This window comes from Leuresthes tenuis, unplaced genomic scaffold (genome assembly GCF_036924035.1).
Source record: "Leuresthes tenuis unplaced genomic scaffold, fLeuTen1.0.hap1 SCAF_12, whole genome shotgun sequence".
NCBI classification, from domain to species: domain Eukaryota; kingdom Metazoa; phylum Chordata; class Actinopteri; order Atheriniformes; family Atherinopsidae; genus Leuresthes; species Leuresthes tenuis.
In genome coordinates, this window is record NW_027325366.1 from 29,349,808 (window position 1) to 29,371,981 (window position 22,174).

Below are 22,174 nucleotides of genomic sequence, written 5' to 3' on the forward strand. Positions count from 1 at the left end.
AGCAAGGCAGCTATTAACCGTTTGCAGTTAGTGCCGAACGCTGCGGCCAGGCTGCTGACTAAATCTAGGCGGAGTTGCCATATAACGCCTGTCCTGGCCTCGCTGCACTGGCTTCCGGTTAGTTTTAGGATTAATTTTAAAATCTTGATTTTAACTTTTAGAGCGCTTCGTGGTCAGGCACCAGATTACGTGTCTGAACTTCTTCGCCCTCATGTCCCTAAGCAGGTCTCTCAGGTTTGCCAACCTGGGCCTCAAACCAGGTGCATAACCAGAGGAGACAGAGCCTTCCAGTCTGTCGCACCCAGGCTGTGGAATAGTCTTCCTCAGGACCTGAGAGACTTATCTACCGTGGACATTTTTAAAAAACATCTTAAAACGTACGTGTTCAGGCTGGCTTTTAAGGAGTCGTAGTGTTATTTTGACTGTTTCTGTCTGTTGGTTTTGTCTTTGTATTTTTATTTTATTTGTGTGTGTACCTGTTTCATGATTTTAACTAGATAGCTTGACGGTGCTATGCGAAGTACTTTGTGGGGTTTTTTCCTCTGAGAAAAGTGCTATATAAATAAATTTGACTTACTTGCTCACTTAACTCAAGGGATGAACCAATGTTGCGTCTACACGTAACGGCCAACGTAGCAATGAACCAGTTTTAAATTGCATCTGTAGGCTCTTTGCCACTAGCAGCATGTCACAAAGACCATTTATTTCAGTTTCTTTAGATCCATCTATGAAAAATACCAAATATAACACAGTTTGACAGACAGAAAATAGCTCCAATGAGGTGATTCTCAAAGAGCTATCAGCTGAAAACGTATATATCAGCGTGGTGTGCAGTATGTCGTTTAAAAAAATTGAGGAAACTGAAGAAGTGCAGGGAGGACAAAAGAAGTGGCAGATGAACAGTATCTGAAAGTTATGTCTTTAAAGAAAAAAGAATATCCTGCAAAGACCTGACACAGGCTCAGAAAGATGCATCTGGACCTACAGTTTATCCTCTACTCACTAACTCTACTTACTAACCTTTTAGAACAATTTGCATTGCATTGTTATTCTGTGGATATTCTCGCAGTGTTTCAAAATGCCGACATTCTTTAATTGATTATTAAGAAAGTATTGGAGAGTAATTTAAGTTTGAATTAAACCTTTAAAGGAAAACCGCTGTCGATTCGAGCAGCTACAAGTGTAATGTTTCCCGTCTTAAAAACACTTTGGCAGATAAAAGGTTGCGTAACTTGCGTAACCGCAGCGTTTGTATCGTGTTGCTGCAACATGCATTTTTTTCTTATGGTTAAAACATAAGCATCGCACACTTTGGCCTCACTCAATGCAACAGTTAGCAGAAGGGGGGGAAGATGAGAATTTCCACCAAGAGCGTGGGCTTTCCAGTATGGGCGGAGCGATGCGGTGCAGGAAGTACACAGTCAGCTGCAGAGTCGGTTATTGTAAAAAACGTTCCTGTTGCTGTACATAAAGCAGAAAAGCAGCTCTGCTTAGTAAATGCCTCAGCGATGGCCGTGCTGGTAGATCTGATTCACGGCTGCTGTCCGGCGTGCACCGGCGCGTCTCTGCTGGAGGAGTCAGACTCGCATGTCTTTCTGCTGTGCGGGAGAAGTTCCCGGGAGACAAGCGACTTTTCAGACGCCTTTCTGACCCCGTGCAAGAGCGTGCATGTGCTGGATTCCAGCTCCACCGCGGAGTGTTTGTACCGACTCAAGCAGACTGTGGACCAACTGGACCTGACCACTATCAGGGTGCTCACAGGTCCGCGGGGTCAGGAGATGCTGGTTCAGTATCAGGAGCTGCTTTTCACGGCCGTTTATACCTTCCATTATAAAGTAACACCGGTGGACAATCTCACCTGTCTGAGCTGCAGAAGCTCCGCCGTCACGGACTCACCAGGCCAAAGAGTCCGGGATGATGTGTTAGCGTTTGTGCAACAGCTGCCCGCCTTGAAGGGAGATATCAGAGTTCTGAAGTCCACGCTGATTCCAGGTCGGTTTGATGAGGAATAAATCCTCATTCACGTATCCAGCGAGTGTGCAGACTCACTATGGACAAAATAAACGTTGTGTGAAACAGTGTTTCCAACCCTGCTCCAGCACACCAAATTTAAATGAAGGGATCTTCGTGCAGAAGGCTGATGAAGAAGTCTTCATTTGAATCGGATGTGCTGGAGCAAGGGCGCATGGAAAACATGTAAAACACCACAAAAATATCAGATTTCTGAGCAGAGGTCAGTGACAGGTTATCAGCATTAAACTCCAGCATATATTTCTTTTGTCTCAGACTGTTTCGGTCATGGCTTCAGCACCCGTGCAGGTGGCGTCTCCTGCATCCCAACTCTGTCCTCCTTGAATCTGTTCAAAAGCAGCAAGAGGAGGGACCCAGTGGCATTGGTGATGGAGAACAGACGTCGACTGGCTCTCCATGCTGGTTTCCACCCTCTTCCTCTACATATGGTCAAGGTACTGAACTTTTTATTTGAATAATCCTGTACAATATTTATATTAAATATGCCGATATGCAGCACTGTGCAAAAGTCTTGACCCACCTCTTATTTCAAAGCTGCCAGATCTTCTTGTAAGTGGTCTTGTTATTATGTTATTAAAAAGGAATTGCTGCAGTTTTTGGAACTCGGGAGCTCTTTCTTTCAGGTGAACCACGCCAGCGATGTCTGGGTTTTGGGGAAAGTTGAACCGGAAAGCTACGACGCGATGGTGACCAATCAGAGCGGGCTGGTCTTGGCCGCTCCTGGTGCCGACTGTATGCCAATCCTGTTTGCGGATCCAGTAAAGAAGGTCATCGGAGCCGCTCATGCAGGTCGATGTTGCATTCTGCTGAAAAAAAATGGACAGTTAATACGAGTCTGCACACTTATCTCTTCACATAGAAACTGTTTTTAAAAATGATTCTTCTGAGTGAGAATCTGGTGACTAGAAAACTCCAGGTGTAGTCGTAGGTGGACTAGCTAAACATAGTGTTATTCTGCAGTGTAATGATATAATTCCTGAATACATGCACGCCTTTTATTTATAAAACCAGGTCATTTGTACCTTTTATTGAATACGGTTTTGGGTTTATGTCACCCCCTTGAGGAAATGGTTGTGACGGCTAAAAGCAAACTTGATTTTGATATGACATATGAGAGCTGTGTATTCTAACCTTGAAGGTTTACTCACAGGTTGGAAAGGGACCCTGATGGGGGTTGCTGTGGCGACTGTTGATGCCATGGTGGCAGATTTTGGCTGTCGGGCGAGCGACATCGTGGTGGCGGTGGGACCAACTGTGGGGGTGTGTTGCTTCACGCTGGACAGAGAGCAGGCACTGAACTTCGCCTCCATCCATCCAGACTGTGTTCCTGATCCAGAGCCGGCCAGACCCCATGTCGACATCCGCCTCGCCAGCAGGTATACGGCTCAGGGCAAAAAAACACTGTACGCAATACAGTCATGTGAAAAAGAAAGTACACCCTCTTACAGTTTTCACATATAAGAATCATTCAGTCCTTAACAGGTCCAAATATCAGTTGAACAATAACACAAGATATATTGCACAGTGTCGCTATTTATTTAACAGAAACTTTTTATGTAGTCATCATTACTCTTTATTCATTTTTAACGTCTTTTTACTAATTGTGTTTAATGTATGATCTCAGAGTTCTTCTCCAGAGAGCTGGGGTCCTGCCGGAGCACATCCATGACAACACAGTGACCGATCGGCCCCGTGTGACGCCCTGCACCTCGTGTTTCCCTGAACATTTCTTCTCCCACGTCAGAGACGGACTCAACTTCGGCACCCAGGTGGGCTTCCTGTGGATCAAAGAAACGGAAGAGTGGGCTGGACCTGCAGCGAACCAGTCGGGCCGACATGAGGGACGTTAGGCTGGCAGCTGAGCTTTTTTAGTTTTGGAGATTTTCAGCATTCCTTCTGTCTCTGGTCTGCAGCAGAGAGCTTCTACTTGCATACTGCTTTGTTAGCCAACAAGAAGCAACTGACTTCAGGTGTAATACAGCTGGAGGAATAGGCAGCAGAGATGGGAAAGATAATGACTGCCAGCTGGGACACAGGACTCCCTGTTTGAGATGATTGAGGCTCACAAATAATCATACAGCTGAGCCACCTTCTTCAAATCAAGTGTCCAGCACACTGAGCTCACAATTTAAGTTGCATAAACCTGTGTGGTGAGTTTTCTGGACCTGGATGCATTAAATTACACAGCCTCTCCAAAGATTATGTAGCAGAAATAATGTGAATGTGTAAGCAGTAGAGGAGAAGCTAAATAAGCATTTTAAACCCATCTTCAATAAAAAATAAACCATTCCATCCTTGTTAACACGTCCATATGATGTCTTTGAGTCAAAGGGCATGCAATTAACAACAGAATAAAAACAGCAGACCAAGTGAGAGGTAAGAAAGGAGACAGATTTTCATATTCACAGATGTAAGCCATTTTAAAGCGCGTGTAAAACCTCGCAAATCCATTGTTGGCACTCAAAATCCAAACCAAAAACCAAAAGCTTTCTTTTTTACTGTGAAAACCTCATTTTCTGGTGTTTTATTTCTAGATTTATAGTTGGAAATCTAATTCATAAACTCTCCAATTGCCACTGGATGCATCTGTTGTGCTGCCACTGAGCAATTTGCTAATTGTTTCACAGTTATGATACAAAATGCAAAGAAACGCTTCCTCACTTCCTCACAACCCAAAAAAAGTACCTTTTGAGGGATTCTTCCCATGACTTTTCCGTTTAATGTGTCCAACAAACATTTGTGAACGCTTTAGCTTTTTATTTGTTGAAAAGAAATTAAATGCATTTATTACAAGAGGTTTGGAAGCTGTCCAAATCATGAATACCTGCGTTTGTTCTGTATTTGGAGAAGTTAAAGCATAATGTACATTTCCATTTTGTGCTGTGCCAAGCAAACCAGCCCCTCAGCAGTGGTGCTCATTGAGCAGCTGCACGCCTCCTCCTCTAATTTAATATTAAATCAAGAAAAAAAAAAAGGTAGAAATTACCAATGATGTTCTGATTTGGGTACAAGATATTAGATTTATTTCAACACTTTTCCGTTTTCAACTATATAAGGCTTGATTAAAAGCTCTCCTGATTAACGAAAAAACGTCGACTCTTTGCAGATTGTTTTAAATTACATCAAGTTGGAATAAACTTCAGTTGTTTTGGAAAATTCAAGCTGAGTGGACCCAGGAGCTGCAGGGGTTGTAAATGTGCAGTTGGGACGCAAAGAAAGTGGCTGCCGTGGCTGTTCAGCAACAGATTCAGGGTTAAAATGAGTAGTTTTACAGCAGAATTTATATCCTGTTAACATATCAAATAATAAAATCAATAGCATCCATTTTACATTATTGAATGAGACAAAACAGAAGGAAGTTTCAGGGATATAGACAGCATTTATTTCAACTAAGACAAGTCTTAGTTTGTCTTAAAAGCAGCCCTTTTTCTATCAAATAAAACAGAAAGATGAGCCGAGTGTCCCTCTGACAGGACCGGCTGTCACAGCATTAAATTAAAAGGAGACGCAAAGAAACATCCCCTGCCTCCACGGACAGAATTTCACCAATAAAGACTTTCAATCTAAATCCCCAAATAAGATTTTTATTTTTCCCCAACTCAGTGCAACACAGTCATCACATTAACAAAAGCTTTATTCAAAACTAAAACATTTCAGTCACTTTTAGTTCAAACTCCCATCAAAATAAGAAAACTGGACTGAGGTCAGATCATCAGCAACTGAGGCGAAGCTCTACTCTGCGTGAAACATAACACTTCTGTAAGTCAAACATTTTCTGCTGCCAAAATATGAACCCAAGATATCTTACAGAACACAGAAACATTCCCGACCCGACAAATAAAAAGCTAAAAACAAACCCTCTGCGTTCTGCCACTGCATGTACTGTCTTCATCGCACATTAACAGAAAGTCCTTTAACATTAAGGCCATTTCTTTTGGTTTTGTGCAATTATCAAGCTGGAAAAATTCAACATGCTCATTTTTTTTTTCAAATATTCAATCCATCCAGCTGCACTGAAGAACAACGGCAGGCAAATTTCAATCTAAAACACCAGAAAGATTACAAAAATAAAGATTCTTTGCGTTCCCTCAGCAGATTACCTGTTTCATCCTGATCAGACAAAATGACTGTTTTGTTTGACAGGCTTTAGGTCGGTTGCCAACTGAAAATCACATGATTCATGCATGGTGTCAGTGACCTTATGTGTTCAGTCTGTTTGAGGACGTCTGAAGCTTCATGCAGCTCATTCACATTTCACTTATTTTGCATCTTTGTAATCGTTTTGCTTCTCTTTCTCAGGCTCATTTCACTTTGTGGTCATTTTGTGTAGAGATTTGCTTTTTATCTATGTGTGTTTTTATTTGTCTTTGTGGTTGTTTGCATTTTTCTGTTTTAATGTGTCGTATCGCTTCCCTTTTACAATAATCTGAACTCATAGTTTGTGCCAACAGCTACAACTGCTTTACTGGAGATGTTAAATTCTTTCAGTGTGCAGTAGATCTGCAACACTAACAGCCATGGCCATGCATTTCCGTCACTCTGTAGTTCAACAATTGTGGTAATTTTGTGTACAGATTTGCTTTTTATCTATGTGTTTGTATTTTTCTGTTTTAATGTGTCGTATCGCTTCCCTTTTTTATTTTTACCTAAAGTTGTAGCTGTGTTAAACTATTTTGTTGGTGGGTACCTTCACTGTTATATTGTGCCTGGTAGCAGGTTTGCATGTTATGCAATGGCTACTGCTGCAGCAGCTCTGGACATATGGTGTCTTTCTTTAGATTTTCCAACAAGCTATTTTCTGTGCAAACAGATTTTTGTCGAAGCTGGTTTGGATGGTGAGCTTTTAACAGCTGTTATGATGTGTAACCATACCAGTGGGAGAGTTGTTTACATGTTGGTGCAGCTGATTGAGCTACTCCATAGGCCGGAGCAATAACCTGGAATGATATCCCAAATCCAGACAAGCTGAAAAGGGCATGTCTAGGATGCAGAGCAGGAACAAAAAGGGGAAAAACAAGGAAGTTTAAACATTTTCCTCCATACCTACCCATAGAAAATGCTATATGGGCAGACAAAGACTGCAGACAGAGAGGTAACAGTGGAAAAAAAGAGGATCACAGCACTTGTTAACAACAGATGGCGTAATCCTGGACATGTCACTGAGAAGCATCTCTGCACCCTGAAAAGTTGGCTGAAAGTTTCTGTTTTCCTTTTTTCTACCAAGAGAGTTCACCTGTGTTACCTGCCAACTTTGGATGTGACATCATCAGCTAAGTTGTTGCCAAGCTACAAAAGCAACATCCCGATCCATTCAAGGCAATTTCATCTTATCATAACCATGTGTATTTAGGGGGAAAATATGACTTCATGAAGTGACATTAAAGACCTGGGAGGAGATCGATAAATTAAAAAGATAATGTGAGCTCAAAGAGAAGCTGTCATGACGGTGTTTGCTATGAGCATTTTAGAGTGAAACCCTTTGATTGGAACTCCAGTGCAGCCTCAAAAATAAAACATACATGAAAATAATAATCCCCACTCCACTCATGCTGCCCCACAAACATTTTTTCCACCACTGACAACGATGAAACAACCATCACACCGAAGATGTGTCTCTTTGTACTGTACATCAACATCAGCTGTGGGAAAAACAAACATTTTCTGCAGCTGTCACCACAGAAAACTCACATTTTTCCCATCACACACTAAAACAACATTTGTTCTGTTTTCAAACATCATACACAGAAGTTTGGCTGTAGTTTCCTCCAGTTTTTGAACTTCACCGTTTAGCAACTGTCAAACTGCTGAAGTGAAGCAGTCTTTGTCACACTTGGCCGCATACAAAAAACAATTATTAATAACCAGAAATTCAGCAGATTTACAAAACTCTAAACACAAAGATTCCTTCATAATAGTACTGTTTAGAGTTGCTGTTAGTTGTAATGAACACCATTGCTTTGCTGCCAGTGCTGTCTCTCAATTTAGATCCTAAAATGGCACCAACATCTGTCTGTCCCTGTACCAGATGTTAAAAACCAAACTGTGACACTTGAAGTTCGAGAACCTTAGCTGGTCTAAAGCCCTGTTTGTGAATATCTTTCTGTAGGGAAAGTGACTTTTCAACCCTGGAATGAGATATGAATACAGCCCAGAGAGTTCATGAGTAATGTTTCACTCCTAAAACTGTCCTAATTACAGAAATCACCTCTTTTTGGGGGCATTCTACTTTTCTTCTCCTGCATCTTATCAGCTGAGGGTTACATCAACATTTTTGGTGTGTAAATGGGTATTCGAGACACTTCCAATGGAAACATGGCAACACAAAACATCGCCAGAAAGAAGTTCTCAGGACCGCCAGTACCTGTAAGCTCATGAGTGGCCAGACAAGATGTCAGCTACAGCCGGACACTCTTATTTCAGGCTGCATTTGATTATAACTTGCAAAGTGGTGCCATTAAACATAAAATAATTCAACTACTACCAGTTACTGTTTGTAATCTACAAACAGAAATCACTGGATTACTCTGATCCTAAAGATATTCGGAAATGTTCTCTCTTTCTATCATTTCTAAAACAAAATATAGCTACATTTATTTGCTCCTCTTTAGCATTGTTCAGCTGCGCATCCATGAACTTGAACTCAATATGAGAACAATGAGGTAAACTAACAAGAACCACAGGGAACATCTTTTTTTTTCTGGCACTCTCTTCTGATGCAAATCCTGTCCACGTGTCATGTCTGAAGGAGAGAAGCGAAACAGTCTCACGGTGAGATTGGTTGAGGAGCAACTTTCCCTGAGGAGTAGGGACCTTTAAGGAAACTGTACATGTGTTTCCACAGCAGGAACCAGAAACCTTGTTCATCCCCCCACCCCCTGAAAAAAGTCCCTGCTAGGGCCATCACTTTTTCCAAAAATCAAGTTTCAAACACTCAGAAACCAACATGCAATTCTTTGATTGTCATCTTCCACAGGACAATACTCTGAACTCATAGTTTGTGCCAACAGTTACAACTGCTTTACTGGAGATGTTAAATTCTTTCTCTTAGCTTGTCACTACACAGGAACTGTTAAGTTCTCATTTATCTGAAGTGCCTAGAGCTGGGACTGTCACATCTGCATGCATGGCCCACTGGCCATGCATTTCCGTCAGTCTGTAGTTCAACAATTGTCCTGTTTTCGCTTGTGATGGCATTTAGCTGTACAATGTGTGAAGAGATTGAGGTGTGACTTTTCATGGCTCCACCTTCATCATAAGTTCTGTTCTCTTAAGATGGCTTTATTTGCTAATTTCCTCCATTTTGGTGGCAATGTTGCAACATACACTTGACTAACATTAGCTTCTTATACTGAGAGCTTACCTGTGCATAAATTAGGTCAAGCTAATGCTAAGGCACCCTCTGCTGGATCACAAAGCAACATACATTAACTGTCTGAAGCACTTCTGAATTCGAATGGGTCACTAGTGCTCAGTGTTTCCCCAGAACAAAAAAAAAAAAAAAAAGTTCAAACTTCGAAGAAAAAGTGACAGCCCCAGTCCTTGATCTGGTCTCGTGAGGTTCAGGGACTTTCAGGGGCGGGTTTCCAGCCTTGAGTATCCCTGACTGGTAAAGTATGTTCCCATTTCCTCACCTGGGAATACAAACAGGTTGTTTTGTTCATAGCTTGTGGCTGAAATCAGGATGAAGCACTGAAAGAGATATATTCAGAGGGAATCTGACGCCAACATTCTTTTGAACTGTCAGCGGATTTAGTTCTGCTGTGGTAAATGGCTCGAGGGCCTTTAGCCTCAGGGAAGGTTACTGCAACTCTTGCCACCTTTTGTCTGCACCTGCTTTAAATGTCTGGCAGGGAGGAATATAGTTTATACTATATGATCCATATTCCAGCAGAGAAGACAGCAATGTTCAGAGCTGGTCCGACAACCTGACGGCAACCTTGATGTGCACAGTGTCACGTGATAAAGAAAGCTTAGACCTGTTTAAACTAATGGGCCAACAGTCTTCCATGACCACATGACCACATCCAATATAACTTCATTACAGTGACATGAAATCTACTCAAAACAAATGAGGTATTAATTTAAACTCCAGTTCTTTGTCAGGAAGAGGCTGGCAAACTAATTCCACCATTTTTACCTCAGCCTGCTTTCTCTGGAAAGCTTCACATTTTATTTACAATAAAAGATTTCTGCATAAAAGGTCCTTCAAGCATATAAAACTCAAACAGTTATCTCTAGCTGCCACCAGAGGTCACCAAACTGCACAGATCCACTCCATGATGATTCAGAGAAAGGAGATGTCCTTTCACCTTTCAAGTATGGTTTGTTGGTTAAAAAAAAAACATCCAGTTGTACATAAAGTTTTTCCAGGTTCCTCCTGGTTACTCAGAAACGTCAGGCAGCCGTCGAAACCGAAGCAAAAGAGCTGGCTGATCCACAGCATCAATGATACTCACGAATTTGTGATTCAGCTATAAATGTGTGTCCCAGTCTGCAATCAGTACACCGTAAAGGTAAGAAAAAAAGAAAACAACGTAATGAAAATCGCTGTTCTTCATGCTGCTGGAAATGTTTTCATGCAGTAAAGTGACCAAGTCACAGTTCCAGAAGACTCAGATGACATGTTTACATGCATTGCAGTAATTTGAGTTTGTTTTACACTGGTCAAATAACTCACCAACACATGCTAAGAACTGGCTTTTGACTCTAAAGTAGTAGAAGTTGCGGGTATTTATCAGCTCCAGCTCTGATTGGCTTTGACAGGAACACAAAGCCAATATGGTGCACATGTTAGTTCTCACCGAAGGTGCTGAGCACGGGTGATTTATTCTTTATAGAAAAACAATGTTGCTGACTGTAATGTCTCAAAAGGAGGCTCTGATACTGACAGCATTAACTGCCGGACCAAAAGGGAAATTGATTGATTATACCAGTTTGGTAGCTTATTATCAATCCTAATGTGTGATTGACTACCATAGTCCAGTAAAAAAATAAACAATAAACTGGCCTAATCATCTCAGAAAGTTTCAGAAAGGTCCAACACACCCTGCAGGATACAGTATAATGCCATTGTTTATGTTGTTGCAGCTTACAGGCTTATCCCTCTGAGAGGTAGTGGTAGTTACTGATGGCAAACAAGCAATTACTGGCAATGGGAATGTATTTAGCAGGTGTAAAAAAACCTGTTTACATAAGCTACTTTTGGTGTTACTCGGATACACTGATTAACTCAGAAAACCTCCAAGATACAACATCACAGTAGGAACATATTTAGATACGTGCGTCCACTAATTCGCTAAATGTCCCAGATTAACTTTGAGATCCTTGGACAGAACCTCTGAAGTTTATCCCTCGAGCAAATATAACGTGGTCTAAAAAAACTGTCAATCACTGAAAAGGAAAAATAATGTTGGCTAATTCGATGCTTCTGTGCTCTGCCACACAAAGATGATCCCTGTTGATCAGATTGATTTAGTGAATTAGCTGCCACATAGCAGTCTGCCATGTTGATAACGGTATCTTTGCCAATGACAATTTCCTGGCCTTCAGAAGCCTGAGTCTGTCCATGCATGGCAGGATTGCTCAGGAGAACTCTGCTGGGGTAAATCAGGTGTCCATAATCCCAAACCCTGATAACAGTGACCAGGTTTCTCAGTTAAATGAAAGCGGACTGTAATCCGGTTACTGAAGTGCATGTAAACACTCACTGATCGACACCTGAATGGAACTTCAGCAAAAGGAGAGAGAGATAGTTACAGCCGTGTGATCGCAGATAAGATGGACTGAAAAATGGGAGAAAAAAAAAACAGAACGAAAACGTCAAATGTCCTGAGAAAAGACAGACGAAGGGAAAAACTGTATATAGAAATAAAGAAAGAGCTGATAAAAGAAAGTAAAAAAAATAGAGCGTTTCAGCTTGAAAACAGAGAGAAGGAAACGAAAAGGAAGGAGGAGGAAAATGACCTGGTCAAATCCTCTGAGGAATACAGTACAGAAGAGAGTTCAGCTACCTTGGAGTGCAAGAGTGTGTGTGTGTACTTGTTTTTCTATATTCATAAGGTCCAAAAACAAGGATAACACTATACTTGTGGAATCCAATGTTTTTCTGTGGGGACAAAATGGCGGGTTCACATGTTTAAATGGATTCTTTTAGGGTCAGAACTTTGTTTTGATGGGTAGGTTTAGGGCAAGGGTTAGGGTTAGGTATTCAGCTGTGATGATTAGGTTTAGGGTGAGGGGCAAGGGAATGTATAATGTCAATGGTGAAACACCACAAAGATAGAAAAACAAGTTTGTGTGCGTGTCTATGTATGTATTGGTGTGTGTGTGTGTTATCAGCTGTAGTGGCAGAGCTGCAGTCCAGCCACCAGAGGAAGCAGGTTGAGCATCAGGAGCCACAGAGTGATGGCAAGTCCTGGAGAACTGGAGCATGGATCTGAAACAAACAAACAGAAAGTTTAGCTACAAACGTGTGTTTTCTCTCATGTTATGTGTGGACACAACACTGGTTCAAGCCCTGAGTTAGATGCCATTTTTATGCCTGAATGATTCATAGACCAGAGTTAAGTGGCTTAACAAACAGGTACAAGGACGGGACTGAAAACAGAAGAACTACTGCTCAAGACCACTTTAAAAGATTAGAATAAAGTCATTAAACTGTGTAGTCTTTGTATTTACTCGTTGATTGAGATCTTAGGGACACTGACCAATGGGGTTGCTCCTGGAGGTGTTGAAGGGTGGGAGCTGGTGTGGGAGAGGGCAGTCGTCACAGAAGTCGGTGCAGGCAGGGCAGATCAGGACGCCGTTGTAAACCCAGTCGTTGACCCGGACGCTGACGCTCAGCAGCTGACCTTTCCGGGTGCACTGAAAGGAGCGATCCTGAATGTACACCATCAGGCCCTGAGGTGAGCACGACACCTGCTCAGAGACAAAGACACAAGAAACATTCATCTTTGTGTTTCAGCTCATCGCATCAGCATCTCTGCTTTTTGAAAAGAAAGTATTTCATTTTTTAACATTAATATTGACACCTCTCTAAAACTTCCAGCTCAACAGACTCCATTCTTTACCCCAAATTCAATTAGTTTATTTCATATTTAGCATGTTAAAAGGTTAAAGGAACAGATGTGTTCAGTGTTTAGCATAAAGACTGAGAGCATGTCCTCTATGCTGCGTCTGATTGTTAAACAAAACAGCACAGACATAAATCATCACGTCACACAAGTTCTCTGCTGAAGACAAGTACATGAAATGGAAAGTAAAGTGCTAATCTCATCCTAAGTGAGTTAACCCATTGAAGACATGTGCACGTTTTCCCTTTCAGCCAAAAAATAAAGTATTTGTGTGTTTCTCACTTTCAACTTTGTAAAAGTGTTGGTGAGAATTAGAGGCGAGGCAATAATTTATAAGAAAACTAAGGTTTAAACCTCTGAAATAGAGGTTTCCTTATTATCATTATTAATAATAATAATAATAATAGTAGTATGTTATTATGGTATGACAGAGCATAGAGTGAATAGACTGAGAACTCAGACCAAACTGGCTGGCAGTTTTATTCACAAATACTTCCATTTCCCTCATCTGCAGTTGAACCACGGACACCTCTTATGGGTACATTTTCATCAGGAATCAGTCATTAAAACACACCGCAGAACATAACAGTGACTGGACGGTTAATAAGACCACTGAAAACGCGTGTCACAATTCCTCCGTCATATATCACCAGTGTTTGTTTATGTAATGGCAGTGCTGTACTGATGATGCATTCACTGCCAAACAGGAAATCACAAATTCCTCATTTCTACTGGTAAAAATTGAAGAATGGTAGAGACAGAAACCATTAAACAAAGTACTGGTAGAGCATTGGTAGCTCATCTATTCCTTTAATTAAATTAACTATATAATTTCAGTTTTTTTTTTAATGAGAGATGAAATAGATTTAATGTTCATAGCAGAGCAACAAGCAAGAGCGAAAGAGTTTCAACGTCCCATTTCTGATGTACAGTAAATGTGGTGTCATATGAAATTAAAGCTAGGCAGAGATACAGAGGGAGGAGGCTGGTTTTTGTGTTGGTCAAGGTCTGACACACCCAAATATATGCTCTCAAGTACGGAAAAAAATAGATTTTTACATAATATGTGTCCTTTAATACACGTTAACGACACCTCAGAAGAGGAGCTTGGGCTTAGTGGGTGACACACCAAACTGCCAGAAAGCGAGGCACCTTGTAGCATCCGGAGCCCCAGTCCGGGTACGTCATCTTCCGGGTGCACTGCTCCATCACAAAGGCTGACTTCTGGTACAGACACACAGAATCCGGCCCATACTGCTCTGCTCCATAATTCTTCCACCAGTCTACATGCACACAGAAAAAGCCAACTCATTATACAGGAAGCACCGATATCAAGAGTACAAACAGCTGTTCAAAACTTATTTTATCAACAACTTAACTGATAAATGTGCCAGTATGATGAGTCGAACAATTCATGCAACCTTTCCCAATCTAACACTGAGAGCTCAGACAACATCCTCATATTCAATGGGGTGAAATGTGAAATTTAGCCAATTACTCATCACCAAACTGGAGTGAGAAATATGTTACACCAGTGGAGCAGTGTGCCTTAGTGACAGAGGACTGATTTATATCAGCAGCAAAATTATTTTGGACTTTTTTTGCCCCTCCGTGTGAACGCTACCTGGCTGGTTCTCAGACACTCTGCAGTAGGAGTTTCTCTGGTATTCTCCACTGAGGTGCCAGCTGAACTCCTGGCTGAAGGGACAGTAGTCAGCGATCTCCACAGCGCCCCCATAGAACGACAGCTGGTCAGCAGTCACGTCAGGGATCCGATCAAAATACTGACACAGAAAACATCAGCACACTGACGAAGAGCAGATCTTCCATACAGGACAGTAATATAGCACATATAACACGCTGAAATGGCTGTATAGAAGCAAAGCATGCATTAGAAGAAAAGTGAAAGTAATCATTTGACCTTTTTAGTTACTTTCTAATCTAAAATGTAACATCTATGACTAATTTAGTTTATATTACACGTTTTCCTGTGGTTAAAGTGGCTGTTACCAGGTGGATCAGACAAAATCATTTCACAACATGTGGCTTAAACCTTAAAGGAGACCACCTCTGCTCTGCTTGTTCTTTAACATCATCACCTCACAGTGCTCTATCCCACTGCTAATCATTTCCCTCGTGTACCTGGTACTCCAGCGGCAGCTCCTGAGAGTATTTCTGGAGGTTGCAGACAGCCACGGCCAGCTGGTCCTGTCTGCAGGTCAGTTGCAGAGGAGAGGCTCGCACTGTGTCGCAGTACGGGGTCACAGGGTGTCGTCTGCAGCGACATATTCAACGCACACAACACGGGTAAGGAGACGTTCTGCTAGTTCAAACATCTTCTGAGAAGCTGAAATCTAAAAGTGTGTTAGATTATACACCCTTCCTGCTTGAAAATGACAAAAAAAATCTAATCAACTATCTAAGTAGCTGCAAGATGTACTCAAATAAAGTATTTAAAATGGTACTTTAGGGAAAACAAATACTTTTCCTGACTGACTGCCGGTTAATGAAAATCTAGCTGACCAAAAGGGACAAAATTTCCCTCTGAGCTCAATGACAGTCCGAGCCATGACACTGTTGAATCTGAGTGGTACTGTCAGCTCTACACAGCAGATGTTCTTTGTGGTTGGAAGGGTTGGAAACAGCAGAAAGGCTTCATTAATCTGACCTCTGTCTCTGTCTGTCCATCCAGAACTTGCAGCTCTTCATTACAAAGTCGCAGCCGAGGCCGCGGCCCCAGTCCAGCCTCTGTGCCAGACTGTAGTTGGCTCGGTACCAGCCGCTGTCCTCCATGATGGCCAGCGTGAGCCGAGAAAACACCCGGTTCTGGGTGTGGGAGCCCGTCATCGCCTCATTCTGAGGAGGTAAACAACAAACAAACAATAAACAAACTTTTTCAGCTGAAAAACAGCAGAGAGGACATATACCGACCTCCAGCAGTCTCTTCTCCCAGTGATTGAGTTCAGTTCCCGTCCCTCCCTGGTTCTCCAGCTCCATCCCCTCCAGAATGGGACAGTTAAAATGCCTCCGGGCTTCCTCCTGGAAAAGAACAACACATACAGCTCAGCCACTTCTCCTCACTGCCTGTAATACGTCTGCAGTTCCACTTACTAAACTCACTCTAAGCTTGTACTTTTATCACATTTTTGTCAGATTTTACCTGCTATAAATCACACATAAGATTCCTCACAAAACAAGTCATTATTGTGAGCTGGACACATATTGGAAATACTGAGCGGGTTTTAAGGGCACAGGTCAGGAGACTCTGGGCCTAAGCCTCAGTATGAGGTGACTGTCACTCTTTCTGTAAAGTAAGACAGCTCCGTTAAAAGACCAAAAAGAAAAGAAAAGCAGTTGTACAAAGACATAAAATGACTCACAAAACAGTCACAGAGAGCTGCGGAGTGATGCCAAACAGATGTTAAATGACCTCAAGACAAAAATAAATGACCATAAGAACATTCAAAAAGACACTAAATGGAAAAAGAAAGAAACCCCAAACAATCACAGAGTTTTGTTTTTTTTAAATGGACAGAAATGTCAACCTATAGATGCAAAAATACCACAAAGAGACTCAAATGGACAGCAGAGACAACCTGTGCTTACATACAAGCAGCAGAGGACTGGATTAACGATCTCCATTATCAATTTTGCATTCGATTAAAACTGCATCTCACCACAACGCGAGGAGTGACGAGGACGTGCACATGGTGTCGGACCATCACTCCGCCTCTGATGTCCCACAGCCTGCTGACTCTCCTGATCACCGCCTCACTCCACTGGTACAGACCCAGGCTGTCACACAGGATTGAGTTTATAAATGAGAGCTGGCAGCATCTGTGGACGGATTCTGGCTAATAACAGCATGCGTTTCAAACAGAAATGCTTTCTGAAGCCAAAAGCAGGAGGTAGTGCTGACTATTTTGTCAAAGCATTCACTCTCTCTGGCTGGTGGAGGTGAGCAAGTGGCAGGGCAGACACATGTTCATGGTTTACAGACTGTATGTCAGCAGACTGAGGTGATTTATCATCCGGTCAAATTTGACATGAACTGTATTCACCTCTCATTAAAGGGGGGCAGGCCGCTGGCGAAGCGAGGGGTCAGAGGTTTGCCCTCATCATCGTGGTAGAAGGCGAACAGACCAGCTGAAAACCCCTGAAGGATGGAGGACAAGAGCACACAGGTTAAACTTCAGTGTTGGTGTACACTCATGTTCAATTCTGTTCTAAAATATTCTGCCTGAAACCGAATCACATCAACATTTTATCAGAAATGTGTCTTCCAATGAAGTAGCTCAGCTACTTTCCACCAGTAGATCACTCTGTTACAGAGTATCATAACAACAGCATTAGTACCCTGCAGCTTGTCTGAGAAGAAGGAACAAATATCCCGTTTTGTTAAGTTGGAAGCATTGCAAAGCAGTACCATGATATAAAAAGTGCTCCAAGTCAAAGAAAACATCTGACAAAATATCCCCTGGGAGTGTTGTACTAAAGCTTCGGCACAGTGATCTTTGATGGTTCCTGTGAGGTCAAAAAGCATCTTACCAGAGCATGGATGATCTCATGTTTGACGGTGGAGAGCATCCCTTCAAACTCCTGAGGCTGAGAGGAGATCATGGCAGGACACAGGTTGGCGTAACCTGCTACAGGCCTAAAAACACACACAGACACACATCAGCTTGCAAAGATTTAACTAACTGTACACCAAAGAAACAGTTGTATATGGGGAAACTTTCAGAGAGTAGTAAACTTTACTAGTTAAAGGAACAGTTTTCTTTTCTTCTCACCTGTCCAGCTCTGCCTCCAGCTGGCAGTATGCAGCATAGGCCACGATGTTCTCCTGTCCACAGCGCTCTGTGGTGATGCCACTGACGTAGAGCACAAAGTCAGACCCTTCCACCCCCGGGCCATCCGTGGGTCCCACTGGGCCACATGACTTCCCAGACTCGCTGCATACCTTGCATTGCTGAAATAAAAATACACCAAACATGAGTGTGCGCAGAACCCAAAATCTAATCCTCAAGGGTAATCCTCAAGGGATGAACCAAAATGCACATCCGTAGGTTATGGCCTCTTTCAGGCAGTTGAGGGCGATCTCACAAAAACATGCAGAGCAGTCGGAGTTGTAGCTAGCTCTTAGTTGTGTTAGTGCTGTTGTTTTTCTTTAGCTTTGCTCTGTGGTGGAAAAAACAAACGCCAGAGTGGACGAAGATCTGCTTTGCAATGGAGTGAAACAGTTAGATTACGAAGACTGTCCAGTGCAACTATGCTAATTACAGTTTTTGGTGCTTGTTCCTCTTTGTTGGGAAATCAGGAGCATCAACAGACAACAGAAAGAGAGGCTTGAGAACTATTATCAGCTTCTGCAGAGTGTCTACAGTAACTATAATGTGATGAACAAGTTGACAATGAGCTTCCTCCTCAGGGCTGCTGCAGTTAGTTGGTGGTTAGATCCCCAGTTCTTCGGTTCCTCCTGCCCACATACCAAGAAGCCCTTAAGCCTAGTTTATGCTTCTGCGTCAAGTCGTGGACCCCTACGCCGTAGCCTGACGTGCACCTCCAAAAAATCCTAACTACAATCGGCTGTGATTGGTCCGCTCAGAACGTAATTTCCGGCAGTTGCTTCTTCCGGTCTTAATGGCTGTACACGGTGAAAAGAAGCTTGTCAAATCGGCCCGTTGACATTCGGAAGTATCGAAAGTGCATTTGTTCATCCAGGTCCCTCAGTGGGAGAACCAGTGTTGTAAATTCACCCGTTCAGCCTCGACCGGTCGTACAGATCACCCCCGGAAACGTCTGTTCTGTCGCCTGCACTTCAACATTAGCAATATGAGCAATTTGTTCTTCAGTATTGATAAGCTCCAACTGCAAATACAGCTGCTCCACCTCAGTTGCCATCGTTTACTGTTGTTAACTGTGGCCGGAAGAAAAAGCAAGGATTCTGCTATAACCCCTGAAACCACACAAACACGCAGCCACACCCCCCTACTGGCATGGCGGTGAACTGCAGAGCAACGTGTTCCCTTGACGCAGAACTTCGAATGCTCAATGACGGCGTCACATCCTACGCGGATGGACGTGACGCAGAAGCATAAACTAGGCTTTAGGCAAGATGCTTCTACGCAACATGTCTGTGCGGCGTTTCCTTACCTGCAGGTGGTGCTGTGGCACGATGACGGGGCCACACCTGGTGACGTTTGCACAGGCATCCTGGCAGTAGCGATGAGGGTCATTTCTCTTCCTCATGTACTGGTTGGTTGAACATTGTCTGAGAAGACAGAGATAACAAACACAGATGTTAAAGATAGGCAGTTTAAGATGTGACCTCCCCGACTTCACAACCACCAATGTTAGAGTCAAAAGCTTAAAAAGGCATCCACTGGTCAAATCAAACAACCCCACTGTTTGAGTTTCTCTTTTGCAACCTGACTTTCAAAAGTTTGAAATATGAACTGAAAAAACTGGTTGGTTTGTTTCATTTTATTTAACCCAAAACTGCCATAAAAGTTGGCCCGCTCTTCATCTTTTCTGGACACTTTATTAGCAAACATTCAAGGGACCATTTTCAGATCTGTAGCTGTAAACATATGTGAGCCTGTAACATAATTAAAGTTATAAAGTCATGAATACACCAGTTACTATAACAAAATAAAACAATCTTCAGTTGTCTGAAATGCTCTATTTTGTTTAATGGGCTCATTCATCACTTTTTATGTCAAAAAATCTAAAAATGTCACCATTTTATGTGACATGTTTAAGCAATAATTTCATATAATTTGGTAATCAAACTATAAAATCTTGTTCAGACTTAAAACATGTTTATTTATGGGCTACGTACCTGCTGAGCAGTACTGGTCCCACTCTGCGTCTCACGCTAAAAGCCCTCTGCAGGTAGTCGATGGCCTGAGGAAACAGCTTATCCTGAGGAGGGACACGCACAGTAACGCTTGTCAGCTGAGAACTAAAATCCTAGTTGCAAAATATCCGCATGTCTGTGGGTGACGCCACAGGTATCACAGCCAGATAATAGAATTTGTCCTTTCACAAAACTGCATTGAATTTTCTAAGTAAATAAAGCCCAAGCATGTAAAGATGGCAGGTGTCTTCTCACCTTCACTAGTCTCCTCTTGTCTGCTGAGAGCCTGTAGAAAGAAACAGAGAGTGCACCCAATTTTGACAGAAAAGTGAGTAAAAGGGTTGCCTGAATCAAATCTAAGACTGCAGCTTTAATGTTGTTTTCTGGGAGCTGATCAAAAGGAATTAACTGATAAATATCTTGCTCTGGTGACAATGGTCATGTCTACTTTTTAGAGCGTCAATACACCATCCGGGTTCATGTAAGTGATGCAGTACTTACTGATCAACACTGCTGTCATAAATGATCTTTATCTTTAGCTGCAGGTCGTCAGGTGAGCTTCTCTTTGTCAGGCGTTCAGGCTTCAAGTACACGTGATGAACAACCTACAAGAGGCCAAGAGAAACAATGACAGACCACAGATCTCCACAAGTAATGAGCAGCTACGCAAGAGCAAGTTTGTAACTATTATATTCAGTTAAATAAGTTTGTTAAGTACTTGTCCAGCACAGAGCACGTGTGAAGCTTCATCTATAAACTGTGATATACTTACTGTGTGTATTAATTAACACGTGTGTTAAAAGTAAGTTAAACTTTCCAAGTATCCTAAAGAGACATTCCCATTACTTTATTTTCAGCTAAAACACAGGGACTGAGTGGGATTCGTTTCTATTTTATTTCAATCTCATGAGACCCAAACTTTAACTTTGTGTGCACTTTTAATTTATCAAAGCTACATGGGATGTGTAGCACCTAATAAGTATAAAACCTAAACATTGTCTCTATACAGGAAAAAAAATAAAAAATCCCCATATGAAGAAACAGGGTCTCAGGAGGTTAATGCCCTAAATGAGCGAATAAAAACTTTAGATACTGAGTAGATGTACGTTTTCATTCTGAGGAAGCCTTCCCGGACTGAGAAACCACGGCTGAAGGCAACAGTTAAAACTAATGCACTGTAAAATCACTGCCTCCAAAATGCAAAAAGACCTAAAAGAGGCTGTGATCAGACAGTACCAGGCTAGCTCCGTGTTAGCCTGTTAGCTTGCTAGTGAACAGCTAATGTACAGAAACAGATTTTTATTGTGGGTGGGTGGGTGGTTGCCAAGCGATATTTTCGATTAAAAATGAGCTCAATAAAATATATTGTCAAATATAATACGGTACAATACCAAAAGGTAAGTTAATTATCAACCGCAGCTTGCAGGCTAGCTTAGCTTCTCCACTGTGCTTTACGTTGAGATTATTGGATCACCGCAGAGACAGCTGAGGCTCACCTCGCTGGGAGACGGGACACGATGTTTGCAAGGACCGTGACAACTCGCAAGTGCAGCCAGGAGGGAGAGGATGAGGGCAGGGCCGAAGAGGAACCAGGAAACGGACGGCTTGCCATCCCCGTTCAGCCTCGGCTCCATCCTCTGACTTGCCCGACAAGCGGGGCTTGGCAGCCCGAAGTCAACAGAACCACCACCGGTCTCGGTCCGGTCCCCTTGGTGCTCGTTTCATTCATCGCTTTCCGGGTGAATTATAACATATTAGCATCCTGCAAAATGATCGACGTTTCGACTTGTACGTCTTAGGTGAAGAAACAGCTGTGATGGCAGTAACGCCGGCCGGTTAATGGCTAAACGGACGCCTGACAGCTGCGGCGGGTCCTGGTTTGTTGCTCGGTGTCAGCTGAGGGGAGAGCACCGGCGCTCCAAAGATCGTCCGTAAGTAAGATGAGCCACTCACACAAAAATACTTTCTACCAGGCGTCGGTTCAAGGAAGAGTCACAGTACTACGAAGATCGTCTGTTAACAAAACGAGTTACTCACAGCTGGAGAACATATGTGTGCATTTTGTACCTCTCGCGTACAGTGTAACCCGCTGGATGGCGCAAAAATACAAAAGGTAACTCAAATAGGCCCCTTTACATTTAGCATGGAGTCTATGAGCATGCAAACTGAAAAACCGTTAACTTTTTAGGTGTTTGTTGGGAAAAACATAAAG

At 42.5% G+C, this 22,174-nt stretch overlaps 2 protein-coding genes across 3 annotated transcripts; one reads left to right on the forward strand and one right to left on the reverse strand.

Moving 5' to 3' along the window:
* The first annotated feature begins 1,448 nt into the window (after positions 1-1,448).
* On the forward strand, positions 1,449-4,379 carry lacc1 (laccase (multicopper oxidoreductase) domain containing 1). 2 transcript variants are annotated; one of them, XM_072397733.1, is made up of 5 exons: positions 1,449-1,992; positions 2,287-2,465; positions 2,655-2,820; positions 3,170-3,407; positions 3,656-4,379. In XM_072397733.1, the coding sequence occupies exons 1-5, from the start codon at positions 1,509-1,511 to the stop codon at positions 3,879-3,881; spliced, it is 1,293 nt and encodes a 430-aa protein (XP_072253834.1). In that variant the 5' UTR covers positions 1,449-1,508; the 3' UTR covers positions 3,882-4,379. The 2 variants fall into 2 exon arrangements, with proteins under 2 accessions (XP_072253834.1, XP_072253835.1); XM_072397734.1 differs by having other exon boundaries at positions 1,450-1,992; positions 3,182-3,407.
* A 997-nt stretch (positions 4,380-5,376) lies between these two features.
* lmln (leishmanolysin-like (metallopeptidase M8 family)) lies at positions 5,377-21,862 on the reverse strand. The gene is made up of 16 exons (XM_072397411.1): positions 21,459-21,862; positions 20,464-20,567; positions 20,218-20,248; positions 19,945-20,027; positions 19,257-19,374; positions 17,894-18,072; positions 17,652-17,757; positions 17,165-17,259; positions 16,781-16,898; positions 16,035-16,142; positions 15,772-15,959; positions 15,246-15,378; positions 14,728-14,887; positions 14,256-14,386; positions 12,738-12,948; positions 5,377-12,466 (listed from the first exon to the last, which is right to left on the reverse strand). The coding sequence occupies exons 1-16, from the start codon at positions 21,594-21,596 to the stop codon at positions 12,366-12,368; spliced, it is 2,004 nt and encodes a 667-aa protein (XP_072253512.1). The 5' UTR covers positions 21,597-21,862; the 3' UTR covers positions 5,377-12,365.
* Positions 21,863-22,174: the final 312 nt, after the last annotated feature.